This window comes from Narcine bancroftii, chromosome 1, assembly GCF_036971445.1.
Source record: "Narcine bancroftii isolate sNarBan1 chromosome 1, sNarBan1.hap1, whole genome shotgun sequence".
In the NCBI taxonomy this organism is placed as follows: Eukaryota; Metazoa; Chordata; class Chondrichthyes; order Torpediniformes; family Narcinidae; genus Narcine; species Narcine bancroftii.
In genome coordinates, this window is record NC_091469.1 from 493383195 (window position 1) to 493407133 (window position 23939).

General features: G+C 48.6%; 1 protein-coding gene across 6 annotated transcripts in view; it reads right to left on the minus strand.

The window, feature by feature from the left end:
- Positions 1–18051, minus strand: part of LOC138752013 (poly(U)-binding-splicing factor PUF60-like) — a 114917-nt gene extending 96866 nt beyond the window's left edge. For 4 of the 6 annotated variants that reach the window (XM_069915171.1, XM_069915168.1, XM_069915169.1 and 1 more), the window contains exons 1-2: positions 17935–18051; positions 11355–11396 (exon numbers count right to left, since the gene is read on the minus strand). In XM_069915171.1, the coding sequence (XP_069771272.1) occupies positions 11355–11396; positions 17935–18036 (144 nt within the window). In that variant the 5' untranslated portion in view covers positions 18037–18051. The other 2 variants (XM_069915170.1, XM_069915167.1) reach the window with 2 other exon arrangements.
- Between the last annotated feature and the right edge of the window lie 5888 nt (positions 18052–23939).

A 23939-nucleotide genomic window follows, 5' to 3' on the forward strand; every position in this document is an offset into this window, starting at 1 on the left:
ATGTTGGCCTTCATAAAACGGAGTATTGAATTCAAGAGTAGGGATGTTATGATGAAATTGATCAAAGCATTGGTGAGGCCAAATTTGGAATACTGTGTGCAATTTTGGTCACCGAATAGGAAGGATATAAACAAAATAGAGAGAGTGCAGAGAAGGTTCACGAGAATGTTGACAGGATGTCAGGGCTTGAGTTACAGAGAAAGGTTGAGCAGCCTGGGGTTTTTTTCTCTGGAGCGTAGAAGATTGAGGGGGGGATTTGATGGAGGTGTTCAGGATTTTAAAAGGGACAGAGGGAGTCAACATGGATAGGCTTTTTCAATTAAGAGTGGGGGATATTCAAACCAGAGGCCATGGTTTGAGATTGCAGGGGGAAAATTATAAGGGGAACATGAGGGGAAATTTCTTCATGCAAAGGGTGGTTGCGATGTGGAATGAGCTTCCGGCAGAGGTGGTTGAAGCAAGGACGTTATTTACATTTAAGGAAAGACTGGATAATTACATGGAGGGGAGAGGATTGGAGGGATTTGGACCAGGTGCTGGTAAGTGGGATGAGGAGGGTGGGGATTTGTTCCGGCATGGACTAGAAGGGCCAAACTGGCCTGTTCTGTGCTGTATATGGTTATATGGATAATTACATTGGGATGAGGCAGGAAGTAAGGAGAGTAAATTGGGAACAGCATTCTCAGGGAACACCATAGTGCAGGGTTCTGGATAGGTTTGCCCCACTGAGACAGAGACAAGATGGCATGAAAAGGGAGCCATGATTGACAAAACAAGTAAGGCAGCTGGTTAAGAGATAGAAGGAAGCAAACCATAGGAATCTGCTAGGCAAAAAAAAAAGGGTTCATGAGAATTATATGGTAGCCAGGAAGGAAATTAAGAAAGGACTTAGGAGAGCTGGAAAGGGGCACGAGAAGACCTTGGCAAGTAGAATCATGGAAAACGCTGATGTGTTCTATACATATGTGACTCGAAGTACGACTAGAGTGAAGGTCGAGGCAACATGTGCCTGGAGGCAGAGAAGATAGGGGAGGTCCAAAATGAAAATTTTGCTTCATTGTTCACCAGATTGAGGGACCTTGGTCAATGCAAGGTCATTATAGAACAACCTTATGTGCTGCAGCATGTTGGGGTTAAGAAAGAGGAAGCGAATAAAGATCAGGCAGCCATACCTGGACCACATTCGGCTCAAATGCAGTAAAAGAAAGGAATATAAATGCTGATATTATACATAACCAAAAATAATTTCCCCAACTGAATTCTATATAATTAAGAGATATGTAAGCTCTGTTTGTATAGAAGGGGGGAGGGAGGGAATGTTTTGTTTTGTTGTTGTTTGTCAGTTTATTATATGTTATAGAAGATTTTATTATGTAATTTTTGAAAAAAATCAAAAATAAAATATAAAAAAGGAAATGCTGGATCTTCTTAAAAACATTAGGATTGATACATCACCGTGACTGGACAAGATATACCCAAGGTTAATACAATAAGTGATTGGTCGAGTATTGACAATAACCTTTGCATCCTCCTGGCCACAGAAGAGATACCAGAGAAGGGAGAAGGCAAATGTAATCTTGTTTAAAAAAGTTAACAGAGAATCCTGGGGATTAGAGACTTGCGAGTCTTTCGTCAGTTTACACAAAAATGCTGGAGAAAACTCAGCAAGTAACAATAAAGATATACAACCAATGTTTATGTAACCTGAGTCTTTCAAGAAATGAGCACAAAGTAGGGGTAGGGAGAGGAGCACAGATCCACAGGCAGTATAAGTGGGCAACGAGAGAGAAAAAGCTAAGTGATGGGGATGGAATAGCTCTATAAATGGAGAGGGAAGGGGGTGGAGAAAAGAGGAAGACAGGGGAATGGCCAAACGGAAACTGGAGGTTGATGTTGATACCATCCTGTTGGAGAGTGCCCAGATACAAAATTAGATTTTGTTCCTCCAATTTACGGGTTGCCTTGGTTTGGCAGTGCATGAGGACATGGACAGACACGTCACCGCAGAGGTGGGGTGTGAATAAATACGGTTGGTTATTGGGATATCCCAGCCATTGCTCAGAGCAAAGGTGTTCAGCAAAATGATCTCCCAGTCTGTGCTAATCTCCTTGACGTCGAGGAAATCATAATGGGTGTACCAGATCCAGTAGATGATCCCCACAAAATGCACGTGTAGCTTCACGTGGAAGGATTATTTTGGGCCCAAATGGTAGTGAGGGAGGTGGTTTGGCACAGGTGTGGCACTTCCTACAGTCAGAGAGATAGGTACTAGAGCAGAATTAGTAGGAACAGATGAGTGGAAAAGTTAGTAATAGGGGAAGCAGTTCCTGCAGAAGACGGAGGGGGAAGACACACTTGGAGGTGAGATCATGTGGGACGTGACAGAATTTGTGGAGGATGAGGAAGCCGGTGGGGACAAGGGGAATCCTGTCCTTGTGGTAACTTGGGGTAGAGGGAACCAGAGCAGAAGTGCGATAAATGGGGGCGACGTGGGTAAGGGCTGAGTTTTTTGTTTAACTCCAGTTTTAGTCAGTGGTGGGTAAACTATTGGAGAGGATTTACAAGCATTTTGAGAGTCAAAGCCTTTTCAGGAAGCTTCGTGAAAGGCAGGTCATACCTCACCATGAGTTTTGGAGAAAGGGACAAAATAAATGGATGACAGTAGGGTGGTACATATGGATTTGAGTGAGGCATTTGGCAAGGTCCCCAGACTTGTTCAGAATGGCACGAGACACGGGATCCACAGAACCTTGGCTGTGTGGATTCACAATTGGCTTGCATGTAGGAAGAAGAATAGTAGTGGACAGAGCATATTCTACCTGAAGGTCAAGTGAATCGTGGAGTTCTGCAGGGATCTGTTCTTTGTGAATTTTATAAATGATCTGCACTAAGAAGTGGAAGGTTAGAGAGTTGTAGAGAGTGTAGAAGGTTGTCATAGGTTACGAAGAAGCAGATGGAATTCAAACTGCACAAGTGTGGTGATGCATTTTGCAAGGTCACACCTGAAAGCAGAATATATGGTTAACGGCAGCACTTTTAAGTGTGGAAGAACGAAGGGGGTCCAAATCCATACATCTCTCAAGTTTGCAGGGTAATAGGGCAGTTAAGGGCAGCCCAGGTATGCTGGGCTTCAATGCTTGTGGGATTGAATTCAAGAGCTGCAAGGTAACGTTGCAGCTCTATAATAAACTCTGGGTAGACCACACTTGGAATAGTGTGTTCAGTTCTGGTCACCTCATTACAAAAAGGATGTGGATGCTTTGGAGAGGGTGCAGAGGAAATTTACAAGGATAAGAGGTTACTTAATATTGATTAATATAGATAGGATGAACAGCCAGCACCTTTTCCATGATGCACCCATAGAAAATATCAAAACTTTCTCCTAGAGGGTGAGGGGAGGAAGCTTAAAGCAGATGCCAGAGGCAAGAGGTTTTTTTGCTTTTACACGGAGGGCAATGGGTGCCTGGAAAAGCACAGCTTCGGGTAGTGGTGAAAGCTGATACAATAGGAGCATTTAACACTCTTAGACAGATAGATGAATGCAAGAGGACTTTTTAAAAAAAAAAACAGGGAGGATGAAAACACCCACATGCAAAGGGACCTGGGAGTCCTTGTGCAGGAGCCTGAAAGTAAATTTGTAGGTTGAGTCAGTGGTGAAGAAGGCAAATGCAATGCTGGCGTTCATTTCAAGAGGAATAGAATCTAAGAGCAGGGGTGTGATGTTGAAGGTTTATCAGGCCCTGGTGAGACCTCACAGAATATCGTGAGCAGTTTCTGGCTCCTCATTTAAGAAGGGATATGCTGACATTGGAGAGGGTTCAGAGAAGGTTCACAAGGATGATTCCGGGAATGAAAGGGTTATCATACAAGAAGCATTTAATAGCTCTTGGCCTGTACTCGTTGGAATTTAGGAGAATGAGGGGGGGTGGATTGGTGTCTCAATGAAGAATTTTGAATGTTGAAAAGTGTGGACAGAGTAAATACTGAAAGGATACTTCCTATGGTAGAAAAACCTAGAAGAGGTTTGTTGCCACAGGTTACCTACTTGCCATAGGTGGTTGTGGAAGTCAAGTCATTGGGTGTATTTAAGGCAGAGATTGACAGGTTCTTGATTAGCCTGGGCATCAAAGGTTATGGTGAGAAGGCCGGGCAGTGGAGCTGGGTGGGGAAATGGATCAGCTCATGATTAAATGGCAAGGCAGACTTGATGCGGCTGAATAGCCTGTTTCTGCTCCTGCACCTTATATAGACCAGTTTCAGATGTGGACAGAGAAATAGCAGATGGAGTTTTATCCAAAAAGTATAGAGTTCATGGCAGGATTCATAATAGCATTAATGTGCAATGGGATTCGAGAGTCCAGATCCATAGCCCCTTCAAAGTGGTCACTCGCACAGACGGTAAGGGACAAGCCACACAGCATACATGTCTTCATTATTCATGGCACTGAGTGCAAGAGCAAGGAAGTCATGATGTTGCTGGAAGGTTCAGATAGACTTGGAATATAGTGTGCAAGGATCTGGTCATCCCATTATAGAAACAATTTGAAATGGGTTCAGAATAGATTTACCCAGGATGCTGTGAGGCTATTGGGAACTGAAAGTGTGCTGAGTAGATAGCAGGAAACCTGAGCCCCCAGGGGAAACCCTATGCAGACATGGGGAGAACATACCAACTCCTTACAGACAGCACTAGATTCAAACTCCATTCACAATCGCTGGCGCTGCAACGGCATGGTGCTAATCACTACGCCAACCAGGCAACCTTAACTTGCTCAGATGTTGTCAGGAATTCATGAACTGAGATAAAGGAAAGGGTAAACAGGTTAGGACTTTATTCCTTGGAGTGTAGAAGAATGAGGGGAGTTTTGATAGGGGTGTACAAAATTATGAGGGAGATAGACAGAGTAAATGTAGGTTGGTCTTTTCCTCTGAGGGCAGATGAGATACAAACCAGAGGACATGGGTTAAAGGTGAAAGTTTAGGGGGAACTTCTTCACACAGAGAGTGGTGGGAGTGTTGATGGTGCCCAGACTCAATTATAATTTTTAAGAAAAATTTGGACAGGTACATGGACGGGAGGCCTATGGATTGGGCGTAGGTCAGTGGGACCAGGCAGAATAATAGTTCAGTACACATTAGAGAGGCCTGTCTTCAGTGCTGTAATGTTCTATGGGAAAGGTTGAACAAACTTGGGGCTGTTTTCTCTGAAGCTTTGATAGGATCTGATTCAAGTTTATATAATTATGAGGATAGGATGGACAGTCAGGAACTTTTTGCCAGGGTAATAAAGCTACACAAGTACAGTGATGGAATGAAAGGTTGTTGGGCAAATTTTTATCCCCTTTTCACCAGTGTGGTCAGTGCCTGGAATGGGCAGTCAGGGATGGTGATTGAAGCACAAACAATGGCACATGAATATGTGAGGAAGAGAGAGATAAGAAGAGTTTTAGTTTAATTTGGCACTATGTTAGACACAGACATTGTGGGCTGTAGAGCCTGTTACTGTAGTATTGCCTCAATGGCAATGCAGGTGGGGACATGTCAGAATACAGGTAGTCCTCAACTTACGATGGGGTTGAGCTCTGGCACTCCCACCGAGTTGAGAAAATCAAAAGTTGAAAAAGGGCAGTGGGATCAGTGAGGGGAACAACACAGGCCTGTTGGGAGAGAGCGAGGCAGTGGGATCAGTGTGGGGCTGTTGGGAGAAAGCAGGGCAGCGCAGTGGGATCAGTGTGGGGAACAACACAGGCCTGTTTGGAGAGAGCGAGGCAGTGGGATCAGTGTGGGGCTGTTGGGAGAGAGCGGGGCAGTGCAGTGGGATCAGTGTGGGGAACAACACAGGCCTGTTCGGAGAGAGCAGGGCAGTGAGATCAGTGTGGGGCTGTTGGGAGAGAGCGGGGCAGTGCAGTGGGATCAGTGTGGGGAACAACACAGGCCTGTTGGGAGAGAGCGAGGCAGTGGGATCAGTGTGGGGCTGTTGGGAGAGAGCGGGGCAGCGCAGTGGGATCAGTGTGGGGAACAACACAGGCCTGTTTGGAGAGAGCGAGGCAGTGAGATCAGTGTGGAGCTGTTGGGAGAGAGCGGGGCAGTGCAGTGGGATCAGTGTGGGGAACAACACAGGCCTGTTTGGAGAGAGCAGGGCAGTGAGATCAGTGTGGGGCTGTTGGGAGAGAGCGGGGCAGTGCAGTGGGATCAGTGTGGGGAACAACACAGGCCTGTTGGGAGAGAGCGAGGCAGTGGGATCAGTGTGGGGCTGTTGGGAGAGAGCAGGGCAGTGCAGTGGGATCAGTGTGGGGAACAACACAGGCCTGTTGGGAGAGAGCGAGGCAGTGGGATCAGTGTGGGGCTGTTGGGAGAGAGCGGGGCAGTGCAGTGGGATCAGTGTGGGGAACAACACAGGCCTGTTTGAAGAGAGCGAGGCAGTGGGATCAGTGTGGGGCTGTTGGGAGAGAGCGGGGCAGTGCAGTGGGATCAGTGTGGGGAACAACACAGGCCTGTTTGGAGAGAGCGAGGCAGTGGGATCAGTGTGGGGATCAACACAGGCCTGTTGGGAGAGAGCGAGGCAGTGGGATCAGTGTGGGGCTGTTGGGAGAGAGCGGGGCAGTGCAGTGGGATCAGTGTGGGGAACAACACAGGCCTGTTTGGAGAGAGCAGGGCAGTGAGATCAGTGTGGGGCTGTTGGGAGAGAGCGGGGCAATGCAGTGGGATCAGTGTGGGGAACAACACAGGCCTGTTGGGAGAGAGCGAGGCAGTGGGATCAGTGTGGGGCTGTTGGGAGAGAGCTGGGCAGCGCAGTGGGATCAGTGTGGGGAACAACACAGGCCTGTTTGAAGAGAGCGAGGCAGTGGGATCAGTGTGGGGCTGTTGGGAGAGAGCGGGGCAGTGCAGTGGGATCAGTGTGGGGAACAACACAGGCCTGTTGGGAGAGAGCGAGGCAGTGGGATCAGTGTGGGGCTGTTGGGAGAGAGCAGGGCAGTGCAGTGGGATCAGTGTGGGGAACAACACAGGCCTGTTTGGAGAGAGCGAGGCAGTGGGATCAGTGTGGGAATCAACACAGGCCTGTTGGGAGAGAGCGAGGCAGTGGGATCAGTGTGGGGCTGTTGGGAGAGAGCAGGGCAGTGCAGTGGGATCAGAGTGGGGAACAACACAGGCCTGTTTGGAGAGAGCGAGGCAGTGGGATCAGTGTGGGGCTGTTGGGAGAGAGCAGGGCAGTGCAGTGGGATCAGTGTGGGGAACAACACAGGCCTGTTTGGAGAGAGCGAGGCAGTGGGATCAGTGTGGGGCTGTTGGGAGAGAGCAGGGCAGTGCAGTGGGATCAGTGTGGGGAACAACACAGGCCTGTTGGGAGAGAGCGAGGCAGTGGGATCAGTGTGGGGCTGTTGGGAGAGAGCTGGGCAGCGCAGTGGGATCAGTGTGGGGAACAACACAGGCCTGTTTGGAGAGAGCGAGGCAGTGGGATCAGTGTGGGGCTGTTGGGAGAGAGCAGGGCAGCGCAGTGGGATCAGTGTGGGGAACAACACAGGCCTGTTTGGAGAGAGCGAGGCAGTGGGATCAGTGTGGGGCTGTTGGGAGAGAGCGGGGCAGTGCAGTGGGATCAGTGTGGGGAACAACACAGGCCTGTTTGGAGAGAGCAGGGCAGTGAGATCAGTGTGGGGCTGTTGGGAGAGAGCGGGGCAGTGCAGTGGGATCAGTGTGGGGAACAACACAGGCCTGTTGGGAGAGAGCGAGGCAGTGGGATCAGTGTGGGGCTTTTGGGAGAGAGCTGGGCAGCGCAGTGGGATCAGTGTGGGGAACAACACAGGCCTGTTTGAAGAGAGCGAGGCAGTGGGATCAGTGTGGGGCTGTTGGGAGAGAGCGGGGCAGTGCAGTGGGATCAGTGTGGGGAACAACACAGGCCTGTTTGGAGAGAGCGAGGCAGTGGGATCAGTGTGGGGATCAACACAGGCCTGTTGGGAGAGAGCGAGGCAGTGGGATCAGTGTGGGGCTGTTGGGAGAGAGCAGGGCAGTGCAGTGGGATCAGTGTGGGGAACAACACAGGCCTGTTTGGAGAGAGCGAGGCAGTGGGATCAGTGTGGGGATCTACACAGGCCTGTTGGGAGAGAGCGAGGCAGTGGGATCAGTGTGGGGCTGTTGGGAGAGAGCAGGGCAGTGCAGTGGGATCAGTGTGGGGAACAACACAGGCCTGTTTGGAGAGAGCGAGGCAGTGGGATCAGTGTGGGGCTGTTGGGAGAGAGCAGGGCAGTGCAGTGGGATCAGTGTGGGGAACAACACAGGCCTGTTTGGAGAGAGCGAGGCAGTGGGATCAGTGTGGGGCTGTTGGGAGAGAGCAGGGCAGTGCAGTGGGATCAGTGTGGGGAACAACACAGGCCTGTTGGGAGAGAGCGAGGCAGTGGGATCAGTGTGGGGCTGTTGGGAGAGAGTTGGGCAGCGCAGTGGGATCAGTGTGGGGAACAACACAGGCCTGTTTGGAGAGAGCGAGGCAGTGGGATCAGTGTGGGGCTGTTGGGAGAGAGCAGGGCAGCGCAGTGGGATCAGTGTGGGGAACAACACAGGCCTGTTTGGAGAGAGCGAGGCAGTGGGATCAGTGTGGGGCTGTTGGGAGAGAGCGGGGCAGTGCAGTGGGATCAGTGTGGGGAACAACACAGGCCTGTTTGGAGAGAGCAGGGCAGTGAGATCAGTGTGGGGCTGTTGGGAGAGAGCGGGGCAGTGCAGTGGGATCAGTGTGGGGAACAACACAGGCCTGTTGGGAGAGAGCGAGGCAGTGGGATCAGTGTGGGGCTGTTGGGAGAGAGCGGGGCAGCGCAGTGGGATCAGTGTGGGGAACAACACAGGCCTGTTTGGAGAGAGCGAGGCAGTGAGATCAGTGTGGGGCTGTTGGGAGAGAGCGGGGCAGTGCAGTGGGATCAGTGTGGGGAACAACACAGGCCTGTTGGGAGAGAGCGAGGCAGTGGGATCAGTGTGGGGCTGTTGGGAGAGAGCTGGGCAGCGCAGTGGTATCAGTGTGGGGAACAACACAGGCCTGTTTGGAGAGAGCGAGGCAGTGGGATCAGTGTGGGGCTGTTGGGAGAGAGCAGGGCAGTGCAGTGGGATCAGTGTGGGGAACAACACAGGCCTGTTTGGAGAGAGCAGGGCAGTGAGATCAGTGTGGGGCTGTTGGGAGAGAGCAGGGCAGTGCAGTGGGATCAGTGTGGGGAACAACACAGGCCTGTTTGAAGAGAGCGAGGCAGTGGGATCAGTGTGGGGATCAACACAGGCCTGTTGGGAGAGAGCGAGGCAGTGGGATCAGTGTGGGGCTGTTGGGAGAGAGCGGGGCAGTGCAGTGGGATCAGTGTGGGGAACAACACAGGCCTGTTTGAAGAGAGCGAGGCAGTGGGATCAGTGTGGGGAACAACACAGGCCTGTTGGGAGAGAGCGAGGCAGTGGGATCAGTGTGGGGCTGTTGGGAGAGAGCTGGGCAGCGCAGTGGGATCAGTGTGGGGAACAACACAGGCCTGTTTGGAGAGAGCAGGGCAGTGAGATCAGTGTGGGGCTGTTGGGAGAGAGCGGGGCAGTGCAGTGGGATCAGTGTGGGGAACAACACAGGCCTGTTTGGAGAGAGCAGGGCAGTGAGATCAGTGTGGGGCTGTTGGGAGAGAGCGGGGCAGTGCAGTGGGATCAGTGTGGGGAACAACACAGGCCTTTTTGGAGAGAGCGAGGCAGTGGGATCAGTGTGGGGCTGTTGGGAGAGAGCGGGGCAGTGCAGTGGGATCAGTGTGGGGAACAACACAGGCCTGTTTGGAGAGAGCAGGGCAGTGAGATCAGTGTGGGGCTGTTGGGAGAGAGCGGGGCAGTGCAGTGGGATCAGTGTGGGGAACAACACAGGCCTGTTGGGAGAGAGCGAGGCAGAGGGATCAGTGTGGGGCTGTTGGGAGAGAGCGGGGCAGTGCAGTGGGATCAGTGTGGGGAACAACACAGGCCTGTTTGGAGAGAACAGGGCAGTGAGATCAGTGTGGGGCTGTTGGGAGAGAGCGGGGCAGTGCAGTGGGATCAGTGTGGGGAACAACACAGGCCTGTTTGGAGAGAGCAGGGTAGTGGGATCAGTGTGGGGAACAACACAGGCCTGTTTGGAGAGAGCAGGGTAGTGGGATCAGTGTGGGGAACAACACAGGCCTGTTTGGAGAGAGCAGGGCAGTGAGATCAGTGTAGGGCTGTTGGGAGAGAGCGGGGCAGTGCAGTGGGATCAGTGTGGGAACTGATAGCGGGCTGTCGGGAGAGAGCAGGGCAGTGGGATAGGTGTGGGGCTGATGGAAGTGAGTGGGGCAGCGCAGTGGGATCAGTGTGGGAACTGATAGCGGGCTGTCGGGAGAGAGTATAGTACAGATTCTACCTATTGTAACTTCGAAAAATCGTAATTTGGACCATTGCAAGTTGGGGTCTTGTACAGGCAAGTAGAAACAGTCATGGTCACAGAGCAAAGGCACTGGCACTTGGACCCACCATCCCATCACCTCCATAACTAGCATTTTCCAGCACTCAGCATGCCACCTTGTAGCCTCGGTAATTAAAGTACTCTAAAAACCATTGAACACAACAGCATAGAATCAGGCCATTCTGTCTATCTACTCTGTATCTATTCTGCCTACTCCCAATGAATGCACCTTAATCACCAGCACTCCATACCCCTCCCATCCATGTATCTGTGCAATCCTTAATGTCAAATTCAAACCTGCATCCTCCTCCACTGGCAGCTTGTTCTAATCTTAGCACCTTCTGTGTGAAGGCTTTCCTCCAGATGTCCTCTTTTCACTCTTAACCCATGTCCTCTATTTCACTCATCTCACCTAAACCTCAGTGGAAAAAGCATTATATTTACCCTGTCTATAACTTTGTACACCTCATCAAATCTGAGCTCAATCTCTGAAACCCGAGGGAATAAAATCAGATCTATTCAACCTTTCCTTGTAATTCAGCTGTTCAAGTTCCAGCAACATCCTTGTAAATTTATTTTGCAATCTATCTAATTGCTATCTTTCGTGCAAGTAGGTAATCAAAACTGCACAGAATACTCCAAATTTGGCAACTCCAATGTTTTAGACAACTTCACATAACTCCCAACACCTGATTTGTGAATGTACACCAACATCAACAGCTGTTTGAAATGGGGAAGAAATGCTCACCAGACACATCACATTCTGCAATGTACTGAGAAATATCAGTAGTTTCCTACCAGCAGTACAACTCAACCTATTTAAAAAACAGGGACATGGACACTTTACACTAGTGGTTGAACCTCTCATCCTGCTTCAATTAACTGTTGTTTCCCTGTTGACAAAATCAGCATGGCATGCACCAATGAAACATTTTCAAAGACCTACCAGCATCATCTGCAACGTGGGGCTTCCCAAGGGTTCCAGCATCTATTGGATTGAACAAAGAGTACCATGTCTGAAAAGGGCAATAAATGACCACACCTACATAACCAAGATATGCATGCCATCATGTCAAGCCTAAGAACACAAGCTCTTCAAGTCACCTAGCTCCATTTAGAATCACATGCTCTAACTTTAGACGTAAGTTTCAGTATAATTTGAACAAGGGGAATTGAAGTGGAATTGAATGGTGACCCAACAGTGAACAACATAAAACGAATCTTGCCCTTACTAATTTGTACTACAGTGGTATTTATTTGGTCCAGAATCAACTTTCAGCTCTCTGAATACCAGTCATATAAACATCAACTGGCCAACAACCCCCAGGCACTACCACATTATCTATGAAACATGAAATCTGAAGACAATGTAGATGAAACACAGGAATGCTGGAGGAACTCAACAGATCTCACAGCACCGATAGGGGGTAAAGATATGTCATCTACACTCCCTTTCACATTTGCCAGTGATCTCAGAAATTAAACACCAATCAGCCTTTAAAGTGTCTGGCGTGAAAGCAAAACCTGCTCAACGCTGGCATCAGATGATGACAAGTCAACTCTGGGGATTGCCAGCCTCAACCCCTAATACAATCCCCAGTGTCTGCAGATGCTGGTGTTGAGATCAGGCAAGTGTGAAATGGGCAATTGCATTGCAGGCACTTCCTATTAAAGGTAGAACTGGCCAAACACCAGAGGTGAAAGGCCCAAACCCCCATTCCTCTTCCTAACCCCTAAACCCCTTCCAATTTACTGGGATGCAAGTGTAAAGGGGCTTACATTTCAGGCTTGAGCTCTTATTCAAGATATGAATTAAAAGGCCATGGAGGAGTACAGGCCAACAGAAAAAAGGTGTCAATTGCATATGGATAGGACAGAAGAAAGTTGAGAATTGAATGGGGGGGGAAGAGGGGGCATTTTAACTGTGAATGCTGAGCTGGAAGAAAGGAGACAGAACCCCTTTTATACAGAGTTTGAAAGCCAGGTTTCATCTTCCTTTCAAGCACTGTGTGAAAGAACTGCAAGATGGATTGGGGGCGGGGGGGTGGTTTACTTACCCATCTTCGATCCAGCTCGGTTGGTAGTCTCAGTGATAAGAGCATATTTTACTTAAGAGCCAGCTTTTTTTGGTTTTGTGTGAACAAGCAAGCCGACTTCCTAAGATGGGACATGTCCATGGGAATACAGTATCAAAGGGGCTAGAAGGAGGGAGGAAGCTAGAAAGGGGACATCGGAAGAAAATGGGGGGTTAATGCCATCCAGTTGGAGGGTGGTCAAACACAAGTTGTTCTTCCTCCAATATGCAGGTGGTCTCAGTCTTGTAGTGCATGAGCCCATGGACAGACATGTCATGAAGGGAAAGGGGCTTGGAACTGAAAGGAGTGGCCACTGGGAAATCCCCACTAATGCAGCAGAGCGAAGGTGCTTAAGGAAAGTGATCTACCAGTCTGCATCCAGTTTCTCCGACATAGAGGAGACCACAGTGGGAGTAACAGATCCAGTAGTTGACTCCTACAGATTCACAAGTGAAGTGTTGCTTCACTTGGAAGGACTATTTGAGGTCCCGAATGGTGGTGAGGGAGGAGGTGGGTGCAAGTGCAGCACTTCCTGCAGTCACAGGGGATGCTGCCAAGGAGGCAATTAGTGGGAAGGGAGTGGACAAGGGAGTCACAAAAGGAGTGGTCCCTGCCAAAGGTGGAGAGTTGTGTCTGGTTGTTGGATCACGTAGTAATTGGCAGATAATTACATGTTAGATCCAGAAGCGGGTGGGGTGTAGGTGAGGACAAGGGGAATCCTGTCCTTATTATTCCTGAGGTCAGGGAAGATGTAAAGGTAATGGTGGTACAGGGGAAGTAATCTCTTTTGAAGAAAGAGGACATCTCGAATGATCTAGCACGGAAGGTGGGGTTGTAGAAGATGTCTGTCGAGGATATGTCGCCTGAGATAGAGAAAGATCAAGAAAGGTGAGACAGTAACTAGAGATGAACCAAGTGAACTTGAGGTCAGGTGGAAATTGGCAAGAAAGTGGATAAAGCAGGACCAAAGAAGTCATCAATGTTGTGGAGGAAGAGTTAAGGGGCCTTGTCTGTGTAGCTTGTAGCATGGATTACGCACATAGCCAACAAAAAGGCAGGCACTGCTGGGGCCCATGGCTACCCCTTCATCATGGAGAAAGTGGGATGAGTTAAATGAGAAGTCAAGGAGAGGAAGGATGGCATGGTGAAGGGAGGGAGGAGAACTGGAAAGGGGAAGGGGGAAGATGAGAGTAGGTTACCAGAAACCGGAGAAGTCTATGTTAAATGTCATCTGGCTGGAGTGCCTAGACAGAAAATCAGGTGTTCTTCCTCCAATTTGCTGGTGGTCCTGGTGGGATAGTACATAAAGCCATGGACAAACATGCAAGTATTGGAGTGTGACACAGAACTGAAATAGTTCGCCTCTGGGAGGTCTCCATCAATGGTGGAGACGGAGTGAAGGTGCTCAATGAAGCAACCCTCCAATCTGTGCCCATTATCTCCAAAGAACAGAAGGTCACAAAGGGAGGACCAGATGCAGTTAATCAGTCCTAAGGATACAGAAGTGAAGTGTTCCTTCACTTGAAAGGCCTGTTTCAGGCCCCAGACCTTGGTGAGGGAGAAGGTGTGGGAGAGAATTGGTGAGAGGTGATGAGTGTACAAGGAAGTAAGTACCAGAAATTCCAGAGGCTATGTGTTGGATGCATGGGTTAGTGGGGTGGTAGGTGAGGATAAGGATGGGGGGGAGGGATTTGTTGTGTCTGGGGACAGAGGGGGCCAGGTCAGATGAGGAAATGTTGGAGATGTGGGTGAGGGTTGAGTAGATGGTGGTAGAGGGGAAGCCACATTTGTGGAAGACGACTAACATTTCAGAAGATCTGGACTGGAAGACCTCATCTTGGGAACATGTGGCAGAAACAGAGAAATTGAGAGGAGATAGAATTCTTGCAGGATGTGAGGAAGGGTAGTCAAGGTAGCTGTGGGAGTTAGTGGGTTTGTTACACTGTATATGAAGGTGGAAATCCAGGAAGGGAAAAACATTGTTGAAGATGGACCAGGTGAGTCAGGGAGGAAGTTTTCTTTGAGGATAAAATGGATACCAGTTTGGTGGGGCAGGAGCATGCGAAAATTATAGGTCTGCCGGGACAATTGGGTTTGTGTATTTTGGGTAGGAGATAGAACCGGACAGTATGAGGTTGGGAAACAATATGGTTGGAGGCCATGGGAGGGAAATGACATGAAGTGATTAATTCAGTGATAGTGTGTGAGAGAGTGGCCTCTAGATCCAAGCCTCCGTCACTACTGGAGACTGGTTCAAACTGGCTGGAGGGGGTACCAGGTATCAGAACCAGAATGCAAGGAGGTGTCGAGGGCACTGGAGGGTCCCTGACAGTGTGGAAGTTCGGATCTGGAGTTCAGGTTGCCAAGGATTTGGACTAGACTGTGTGGCTGCAGAAGCGCTGGAGGTGAATCTACAGACGCTCGGTGACCTCTGGGGGGACTCTCTTTTGCTTCTCTCTGACTGTAAGAGGCGCTTAGGCAACTCTTGCCAGTGGTGAATCTGTCTGCCTTGCAGCAGACAAAAAAATTTTATGTGACATTATAAGACAATAAATTGAATCTTGAACCCTCGCCCTGGCTCCGGCAGATCACAGGACTGGGCCTCTGTTGCAAGCTCTCACGCATCCCCTCCCCCCCAACCCTTCCCTTCCTCCCCTAGAATCTTCCTACCCTCCACCTCCTGACCCACCACATCCTCCTCCTCCTCCCCCAAACCCTACCACCTGGTCTTTACCATCCTCTTCCTCTGACCTTCCCCTCTCTCAGATGGACTGCTTTGTCCTCAGTAGAGGCATCACCTTCGTTCCCCTTCATCCACACCACGATATCGTACACTTCTTTCATTGGCTTGAACTCTGCTAACTTGTACAACCAAGATTCTCCACCCACGCAGTGCAAGCTCCTTCCCCCACTTTAAACCTTCGTCCACCTCCTGGATACTTAGTTCCAGCCTGACACCTGCTTGGGACCTTAATATTTCCCACTGCCATCGAGTCATCAACTGCAGCAACTTCACTACTCCCCTCACTCATTCCAATCTCACCTCCTCTGAATACTTTGCCCTCCACACAACTACCAACCTCATCATCAAAACCAGACAAGGGTGGTGCTGTTGTGGTCTGGCACACTGACCACTATATGATCAAAACCAGACTCTAAGACACCTCTTAGTTACCCCTCCAACAGGGCACCACTAAAACTCATGAAACCAGTCTTGATTTCTCTAATTTCCATTAGTTTCCCCCATCTCTCCCCATGTACCTTTCCTCTCACCATCTGTTTCCTTTGCCCCAACTCTACATTGAGACAACACCCCTCCATTCATTCTCACCTTTCCACTCTCCTGTCCCCTATCCACATCCAATTTACAATGTTTGTCTGTACTTCTCCCCCTACCCTTTCTCTCCTTCACTCCAGCCCTTTAATTCAGGTATCTTCCTGCTTTTTACTCATACCTTGAAGGAGGGGTCAGGCCCAAAATTAAGGTTACCTATCTTTACTTCCTACCTGCTGAGTTCCTTTCACTTCTGTGTTTTCTTCCTTCTTCAGCAATTCCCACCCACCTCCAGCTTCCCACGTACCCTTCGTACTTCCAGCACACCTTTGACCCCCACCCCGTTTCTATCTCCACTGCAGCCTTTGACTACCGAAGTCAACCCTTTACCTCCAAACCACTCCCCACCATCCACCCATCCCATAATTGCACAACACCATCCCCACATCTTTCCCCCCTTTCCCATCCCTCCCCAGTGCCCCCAGACATTCCCTACCTATCCACACTTCTCTGCACCATCCCCATTCTGCGCCTCCTGCTCCCTCCACTTCACCCTCTCACCTGTCCTCCATCCCACTTGCCCTATACAACCCATCCCCTCTTCCACATGCTCCTCCTCCATCTACTATCCACCTTCACCTTCCCTTCCCCCACTACCTCACACATATCCCACTGCCAATACTCTCCAATCCCCATTCATATCCTCTCTGCCTCCTCCCACCTTCACCATACACACTCACTGGCTCCTCACCCTGCCCCCATCCACATTTCCTGTCTCCCCCCCCACCCTTGCTCTCCCCTATCCACATGGATTTCCCCTTCTCCCGCACACTCCGTCCATGCTCCACCTCGCTCTCAACTTGTCTCCAACACACAGCTTCCCACCAGCCCAACCACCCCCATGCACCCCCTCCATTGCCACACCCATGTCATAGAAGGAGAATGAGACCATTCAAGTGTTACGTAATTTTCCTCCAAACCCCATTCCCCTGCCTTCTCTCCACCCCACACATCACAAAACCACCCTCTCTTCCAAGGCTCTCCTCCCAGCAATGACTCTCCCCATCAGTCTCCCTGACCTGTCTCTTTCACACTCCTCTTCCTCCCCCCAGCTTCTCATCCCTCTCCTCCCTCCTGTATGTTCCTTCCAGTCTCCTCCTCACCCCTCTCACTGTCCATCCACCCCCTCCTCCTCGACCCCCTCCCCGTCCATCCACCCCCTCCTCCTCGACCCCCTCCCTGTCCATCCACCCCCTCCTCCTCGACCCCCTCCCTGTCCATCCACCCCCTCCTCCTCGACCCCCTCCCTGTCCATCCACCCCCTCCTCCTCGACCCCCTCCCTGTCCATCCACCCCCTCCTCCTCGACCCCCTCCCTGTCCATCCACCCCCTCCTCCTCGACCCCCTCCCTGTCCATCCACCCCCTCCTCCTCGACCCCCTCCCTGTCCATCCACCCCCTCCTCCTCGACCCCCTCCCTGTCCATCCACCCCCTCCTCCTCGACCCCCTCCCTGTCCATCCACCCCCTCCTCCTCGACCCCCTCCCTGTCCATCCACCCCCTCCTCCTCGACCCCCTCCCCGTCCATCCACCCCCTCCTCCTCGACCCCCTCCCCGTCCATCCACCCCCTCCTCCTCGACCCCCTCCCCGTCCATCCACCCCCTCCTCCTCGACCCCCTCCCCCCCCCTCTCCCTCCCCCTCCCCTCCCTCCCTCTCCCTCCCCTCCCCCCCCTCCCCCCTCCTCCCCCCCCCTCCCCCCTCCTCCTCCCCCCCCCTCCCCCTCCTCCTCCCCCCCCCTCCCCCTCCTCCTCCCCCCCCTCCCCCCTCCTCCTCCCCCCCCTCCCCCCTCCTCCCCCCTCCCCTCCCCTCCCCCTCCTCCCCCTTCCCCCCCCCTCCCCCTCCTCCCCCCCCTCCCCCTCCTCCCCCCTCCTCCCCCCTCCTCCCCCTCCCCTCCCCTCCCCCTTCCTCCCCCTCCCCCCTTCCTCCCCCTCCCCTCCCCCTCCCCCGGGCCACCACGCCGACCCAGGCCTCGGTGGCACCGCCCGACAGGCCGCCTGGCTTCCGGCTTCCTGCGTCCTGCCTCCCGCTGTCGGACCCGTGGCTCGGATGGAAGCGGCCGGGTGTTCGAGCGCCGCCCGGGCCGCCCTCTCTCCCCTCCCCGCTCGCCGACCTTTACCTGAGGAAAACTCGCCAGCGACGCCATCCACCCCGCCGAACCAACTCTCGCGACAACGCCGTTCCCGCGAGATGTCGGCCTCAGCCCTGCACGGCAATGCATGGGTCCTCGCGAGAGCGGCGGCCCGCCGGGTCACGTGGGGCGAAGCCCGCCGGGTCACGTGGGGCGAAGCCCGCCGCCATCTTGTGCCTCCCTGGGGCAGAGGTCGCCATTAAAGAACACAAGGTCATCAGGCTCATGTCGGCGCTTCCTCTCCCCTCGCCAGTCAGAGAAATAAATCAGAACATCAAACACGGTCAAAAATGTAAAATGAAAGCAGGAAATGTAAAATAAAAAATAAAAATGAGAAGTCCTCAGGCAGCCTGGTTGAAGTATAAACAGGACGCTGGAGAAGCTCAGCTGGTCAAACAGTGTCCTCCAAAGAGCAAAGATGACGATACGTGGCCGCGTTACGGGCTCAAGCCCGTCATCAGGGGGCAAACAAATTTCAGTGCCTGCTGACGCGTCCTCGTACCCTGATGACGGGCTCGAGCCCGAAACGTCGGCACGTGTCATCATCTTTGCTCTATGGAGGACACTGTTTCAAGTCAAGTTTATTGTCGTCCAATTGCACCAGCACAACCTGGCGAAACAGTAATCTCCGGTCCTCGGTGCAATACAGGTGCAGGCCAAGTATTCACATGGACTGTGACAGATTATTTGTGTATGAAGGAGATAAGTTGTGGCAGGTTTTTTGCAAACACTTCACAACACAGGGTTCGTTTAAAATTCCAGAGCTCTGCTTAAGCCACACAGCCCAGGCTCCAGGTGCCTTTGCACAAACTTTGAACAATGTTGTGAGAAACAGAATTACCTTCACAGATTTCACTCAAGACAAAAATTGAGAACAAAGAACATTTATTGTACAACAGTGCAAAGTTGGGTGCTTCCCCTTACTCTGGGAATACACACATATACTGGGGCTCACCCAACTTTTATACAGTTCATTTCAGTGTAGAGGTACCCTCGCCCCCAACATTCTTCTGCCTCCTGGTTTGGCATTTGGTAATTCTGCCTACATGCAGTTTCTGTAAACTTGAAAGACCATGGGGTATCCTGTCTGGGTCCCATCATGTCATTGTCCTTATTCATGAATCTGCCTTTGTTCTTATTCACACATCTCAACCCCCAGGACTTACAATTCTATATCAGAACTTGCTAATTCTTTCTATCACCATAAGACCCTTATTCTATTATACTTGCGTAACCCTACTCAGCACTTACTTAAGTTCCTCTAGTCCAGTCCAGTCTTCCTTATTTCATTCATACTAGCTTTACTTCCTATATTCTATTATCTCTCACAATCCACACTTTTTCTTTAGCTACGCTTAGTAAATTCTCAACTGGAAACTTGGTCTTTTTCCCCAGCGAGTCAGTAAACAAACTGCAATCTCAGCATTATCAGACGGAGTTCGGGAAACATACATCCTTTGGGTTGTAGGGATCTGACGAAGGGTCCGTTGAATTAAACACTGCACACAAGTCATTAGCCAGGGAAGTATCATGATGGCTAAAGTAATGAGTCCAACTGCTATAAGGGCTGTGTGTATCCACCTTCAGTCACCAGTAAAAAGTTCAACCGCCTGACCATTGTGACCGTTGTCATCAATCGATCTTCCACAAACTCCGCCCTCAGCAGCCAACAAGTAATCGAGAGCCAGTCAGTTTTGAGAAGCTGTAGCTCGTATCTGTCGTTGTTCTTCAGCCAATAGATCCAAGGCCGTCGCTGTCTGTTTGGTGATAATCTCCAAAATTGCCTGGAGTCTGGTTAAACGGTTTAAATGCCAACAGCTGTGGTACTCTGGAGCAGCTTGAGCCGTTTACAACTGGAATCCCCCTTATAGTGATGGCCTTTAGCCTTCCGAATGTATTCGTGACCCAAAGGATGATTTACAAGATGCCAAGTTGGGGGGTGTTTATTGTTACCTAACCTGTGAGTAGCAGCTTGTCTGCGAGCATTAGCATATATACCCCCTTCATCCCTACTCCAGGTGTAGCCCTGACTAATGTTCTGCCAATCATTTTCCCACCATCTTCTTTGTACCATATTTTTAGCACTCATCTCTTTAATATCTGTAGAGGCCAGGATGCCAACCCAATCCACTCCCCTAGGGCAGATCTGTTTCCCTGGTCCATGTTGGGATCCTAAATTAAACCATTCTAAATAAGGTACCCCACTATGAATAGACTCTATACCTGTGCCCTGTCTGCATTCTAAAGGTAAACTTGTCCATTCCTCCAAGTAATTATCACCTCTGCTGCCCCTATTCCAGGAGGACATAATACATTGTGTACAATTGGGTGGTTTCCCAAAAATTGGGAACTAGCAGAAAAACAACACAGCAAATAATAAAAATAAAATTACAGCACTTTTTCCCGGCGTAGCGTAACTTTCAGACCAGAAGGATGCGAGACTGTCCATCGACCCCCCTCCTCTGTTTCTCACAAATGGGGGCTCATCTGGGATCACACTCCCTCCACTGACAGAGTGCCCAACGACGGGGGTAGGTGCACCCCGGCTGATTCAGCTGGACTCCCGAACGATGGGTGACTGGTCAGTGGATGAAGCGAGTGATAGCCGAGAAGAGGCATTGAGAACAAACGATAGGAGAACTTTAAAGAAGCGCGCTAGGAATAGCTATTGGATCCCGGTAAGAGGAATTTTATTTACCTGCTAGTATGGGAGGAGTAAGTAGCAAGGGAAACAGTCCTAAAGAAGGACGATAAGAAGGAAGTCACGTGATGGAGTAGTGGCCGGACGGTGAACTCCAGCCCTCTCCAGAAAAGTTGAAAAAAATAAAGGAAAGCACAAAGGCACAAAAATAAAAATTAAAGTAAAGTGAATATAAAGGTGGAAAAAAGATGGCGATGAAAAAAGAAAAGTCGAAACCAACGGTAAGAAGAGAGGAAGAGAAGACAACGGAAGAAGAAGGAGAAGGCCTTACCTGTTCGAAGAGGCCCGCGGTGGAGAGAGAAGCCCACTCCCTCAAGTCGGTAGAAAGTGGACTACAAAAATAGCCCGACGGGAGGGGCGACCAGCTGGGGAGTCGATCTCCACAGCCGGCAATGACAGCTACAGAACAGCATCAGCAAGAGGAGAACATAGAAGACAACGAAAACAAGAAAGAAGAGAAGAAAAAGAAAATAAAGAAACAACAGATGGCCAACCCAGAGGAAGAAGAAGAGGAAGAGGAAGAGGACAGTGAAATGGAAGAAGAAGGGAAAGGCAAGACAATGGATATATTTTCTCTTATTAAAGAATACATGGAGTCATTTAAAGAATGGCAAGCACAAGAATTTAATGATTTAAGAAGAAGAATAAACAATACAGAAGAGAAAGTGAATAAAATAGATATGACCTTATCAGAAATAGGAAAAAGAATGGACAAGGTGGAAGAACGAGAAGCAGCTGTAGAAATGGAGGTAGAGGACTTAAAAAATAAATTAGAAGAATCTAATAAAAAAGTTAAAGAGACACAAGAGCTGTTAGCTCAGAAAATAGATATAATGGAAAATTATAACAGAAGAAATAACATAAAGATAGTGGGCCTTAAGGAAGATGAAGAAGGCAAGAATATGAGAGAGTTTATAAAAGATTGGATCCCTAGGATCCTAGGATGACCAGAACTACAGCAAGAAATGGAAATAGAAAGGGCACATAGAACATTAGCCTTTAAACCACAACCACAACAAAAGCCAAGATCCATTTTAGTAAAATTCCTAAGATATACTACAAGAGAAAAGGTACTGGAGAAAACAATGGAGAAAGTAAGAGAGGACAACAAGCCACTGGAGTACAAAGGGCAAAAAATTTTTATTTATCCAGATATAAGTTTTGAACTCCTGAAGAAGAGAAAGGAGTTCAATACAGCAAAGGCGATTTTATGGAAGAAAGGGTATAAATTTATACTAAAGCATCCAGCGGTATTGAAAATATTTATTCCAGGACAGCAAAACAGACTATTCTCGGATCCAGAGGAAGCACGAAAATTTGCAGAACAACTACAAAATAGACTGAGAGATGAAGACGTGTAACGAGAGTACAAAAGACTGCGAACTAAAAAGACGTGTGTATAGGACTATATACATATATAATACATATATTACATAAGTGTATGTGCATTTAAAAGAAAATATATAGTGTATAGAGAAGAATTAATGAGGGAAAAAAAGGGGAAGAGAGGAGTAAAGAGGGAATTTAGAGAGTGACCTTTGTTGTATATAAAAATTGAAATCTTTTCTGGTGGGGGCTGGGTAGGGAGAAATTACGGTCACTGCAAAATCAGTTGACACTTGCGAGTGAATTCGCAAATCCAAATGGAGAGGGGAGATGTGGTTGCCCGACAAGGGATAATGGGCAACTCAAGAAGGGAAGGGGACAATGGGGTTAAAGAAATATTAGGTAGGAGAATTAGGGGAATGTTTGATGCGTTAAAAATGTTGTCTTATAAACTGTTCAAAGAAAGAAAGCAGAAATGGATGAGAAGGAAAGGTGATGATGAGGAAACGGAAGGGAAAGATAAACAAAGTATAAAATGGCTACATTAAACTATATGACTTTAAATATTAACAGAATACATAACCAAATTAAAAGGAAGAAACTGCTAAATTTACTGAAAAAAGAAAAAATTGATATAGCATTCGTGCAAGAAACACACTTAACTGAAGTGGAGCACAAGAAATTAAAGAGAGATTGGATAGGACATGTAACAGCAGCGTCGTATAATTCAAAAGCTAGAGGAGTGGCTATATTAATCAGTAAAAATGTACCAATTAAAATAGAAGAGGAAATAATAGATCCAGCAGGGAGATATGTAATGATAAAACGTCAGATATATTCGGAGGTTTGGAATTTACTCAATGTATATTCGCCTAATGAAAAAGATCAAAAATTTATGCAGGATATTTTTCTGAAGATAGCAGATACGCAAGGGAATATATTAATAGGAGGGGATTTCAATCTCAATTTGGATTCAAACATAGATAAAACCAGGAAAAAAATTAACAGAAAGAATAAAGTAACCAAATTGATAATTAAATCGATGCAAGAAATGCAACTTTTGGATATATGGAGGAAACAACACCCAAAGGAAAAGGAATATTCATATTATTCGGGTAGACATAAAACATACTCAAGAATAGACCTATTCCTGTTATCAGCTTGTATACAAGATAGAGTTAGGAAAACAGAATATAAAGCTAGAATATTATCGGACCACTCGCCCCTGATATTGACAATAGAGTTAGAGGACATCCCTCCATGAATGTATAGATGGAGATTAAACCTCATGCTACTTAAAAGACAGAATTTTAGAGAATTCATAGAAAGACAAATTAAAATGTACTTTGAAATAAATACAGAATCAGTGAAAGATAAGTTTATACTATGGGACGCAATGAAAGCGTTCATCAGAGGGCAAATAATAAGTTACGTAACTAAGATGAAGAAGGACTACAATCAGGAAACAGAGCAGTTGGAAAGGGAAATAGCAGATATAGAGAAAGAATTAGCAAGGAAGGAAGACACAACTAAAAGAGGGGAATTGGTAGATAAAAAAATAAAATATGAAACATTTCAAACATATAAGGTGGAGAAGAACATAATGAAGACAAAACAGAAATATTATGAACTAGGAGAAAAAACGCACAAAATTCTAGCGTGGCAGCTTAAGACAGAACAAGCTAAGAAAATGGTATTGGTATCAAGGAAAAAAGACAAACAGATCACATATAATCCAACGAAAATTAATGAAAATTTCAGAGAATTCTACGAACAATTATACCAAACTGAAAACGAAGGGAAAGAAGGCAAAATAGATGAATTCTTAATTAAAATTGAACAACCGAAATTACAAACAGAGGAACAAAATAAATTAATAGAACCATTTGAAATAGTAGAAATACAAGAGACAATAAAAAATCTGCCGAATAATAAAACACCAGGAGAGGATGGATTCCCAATAGAA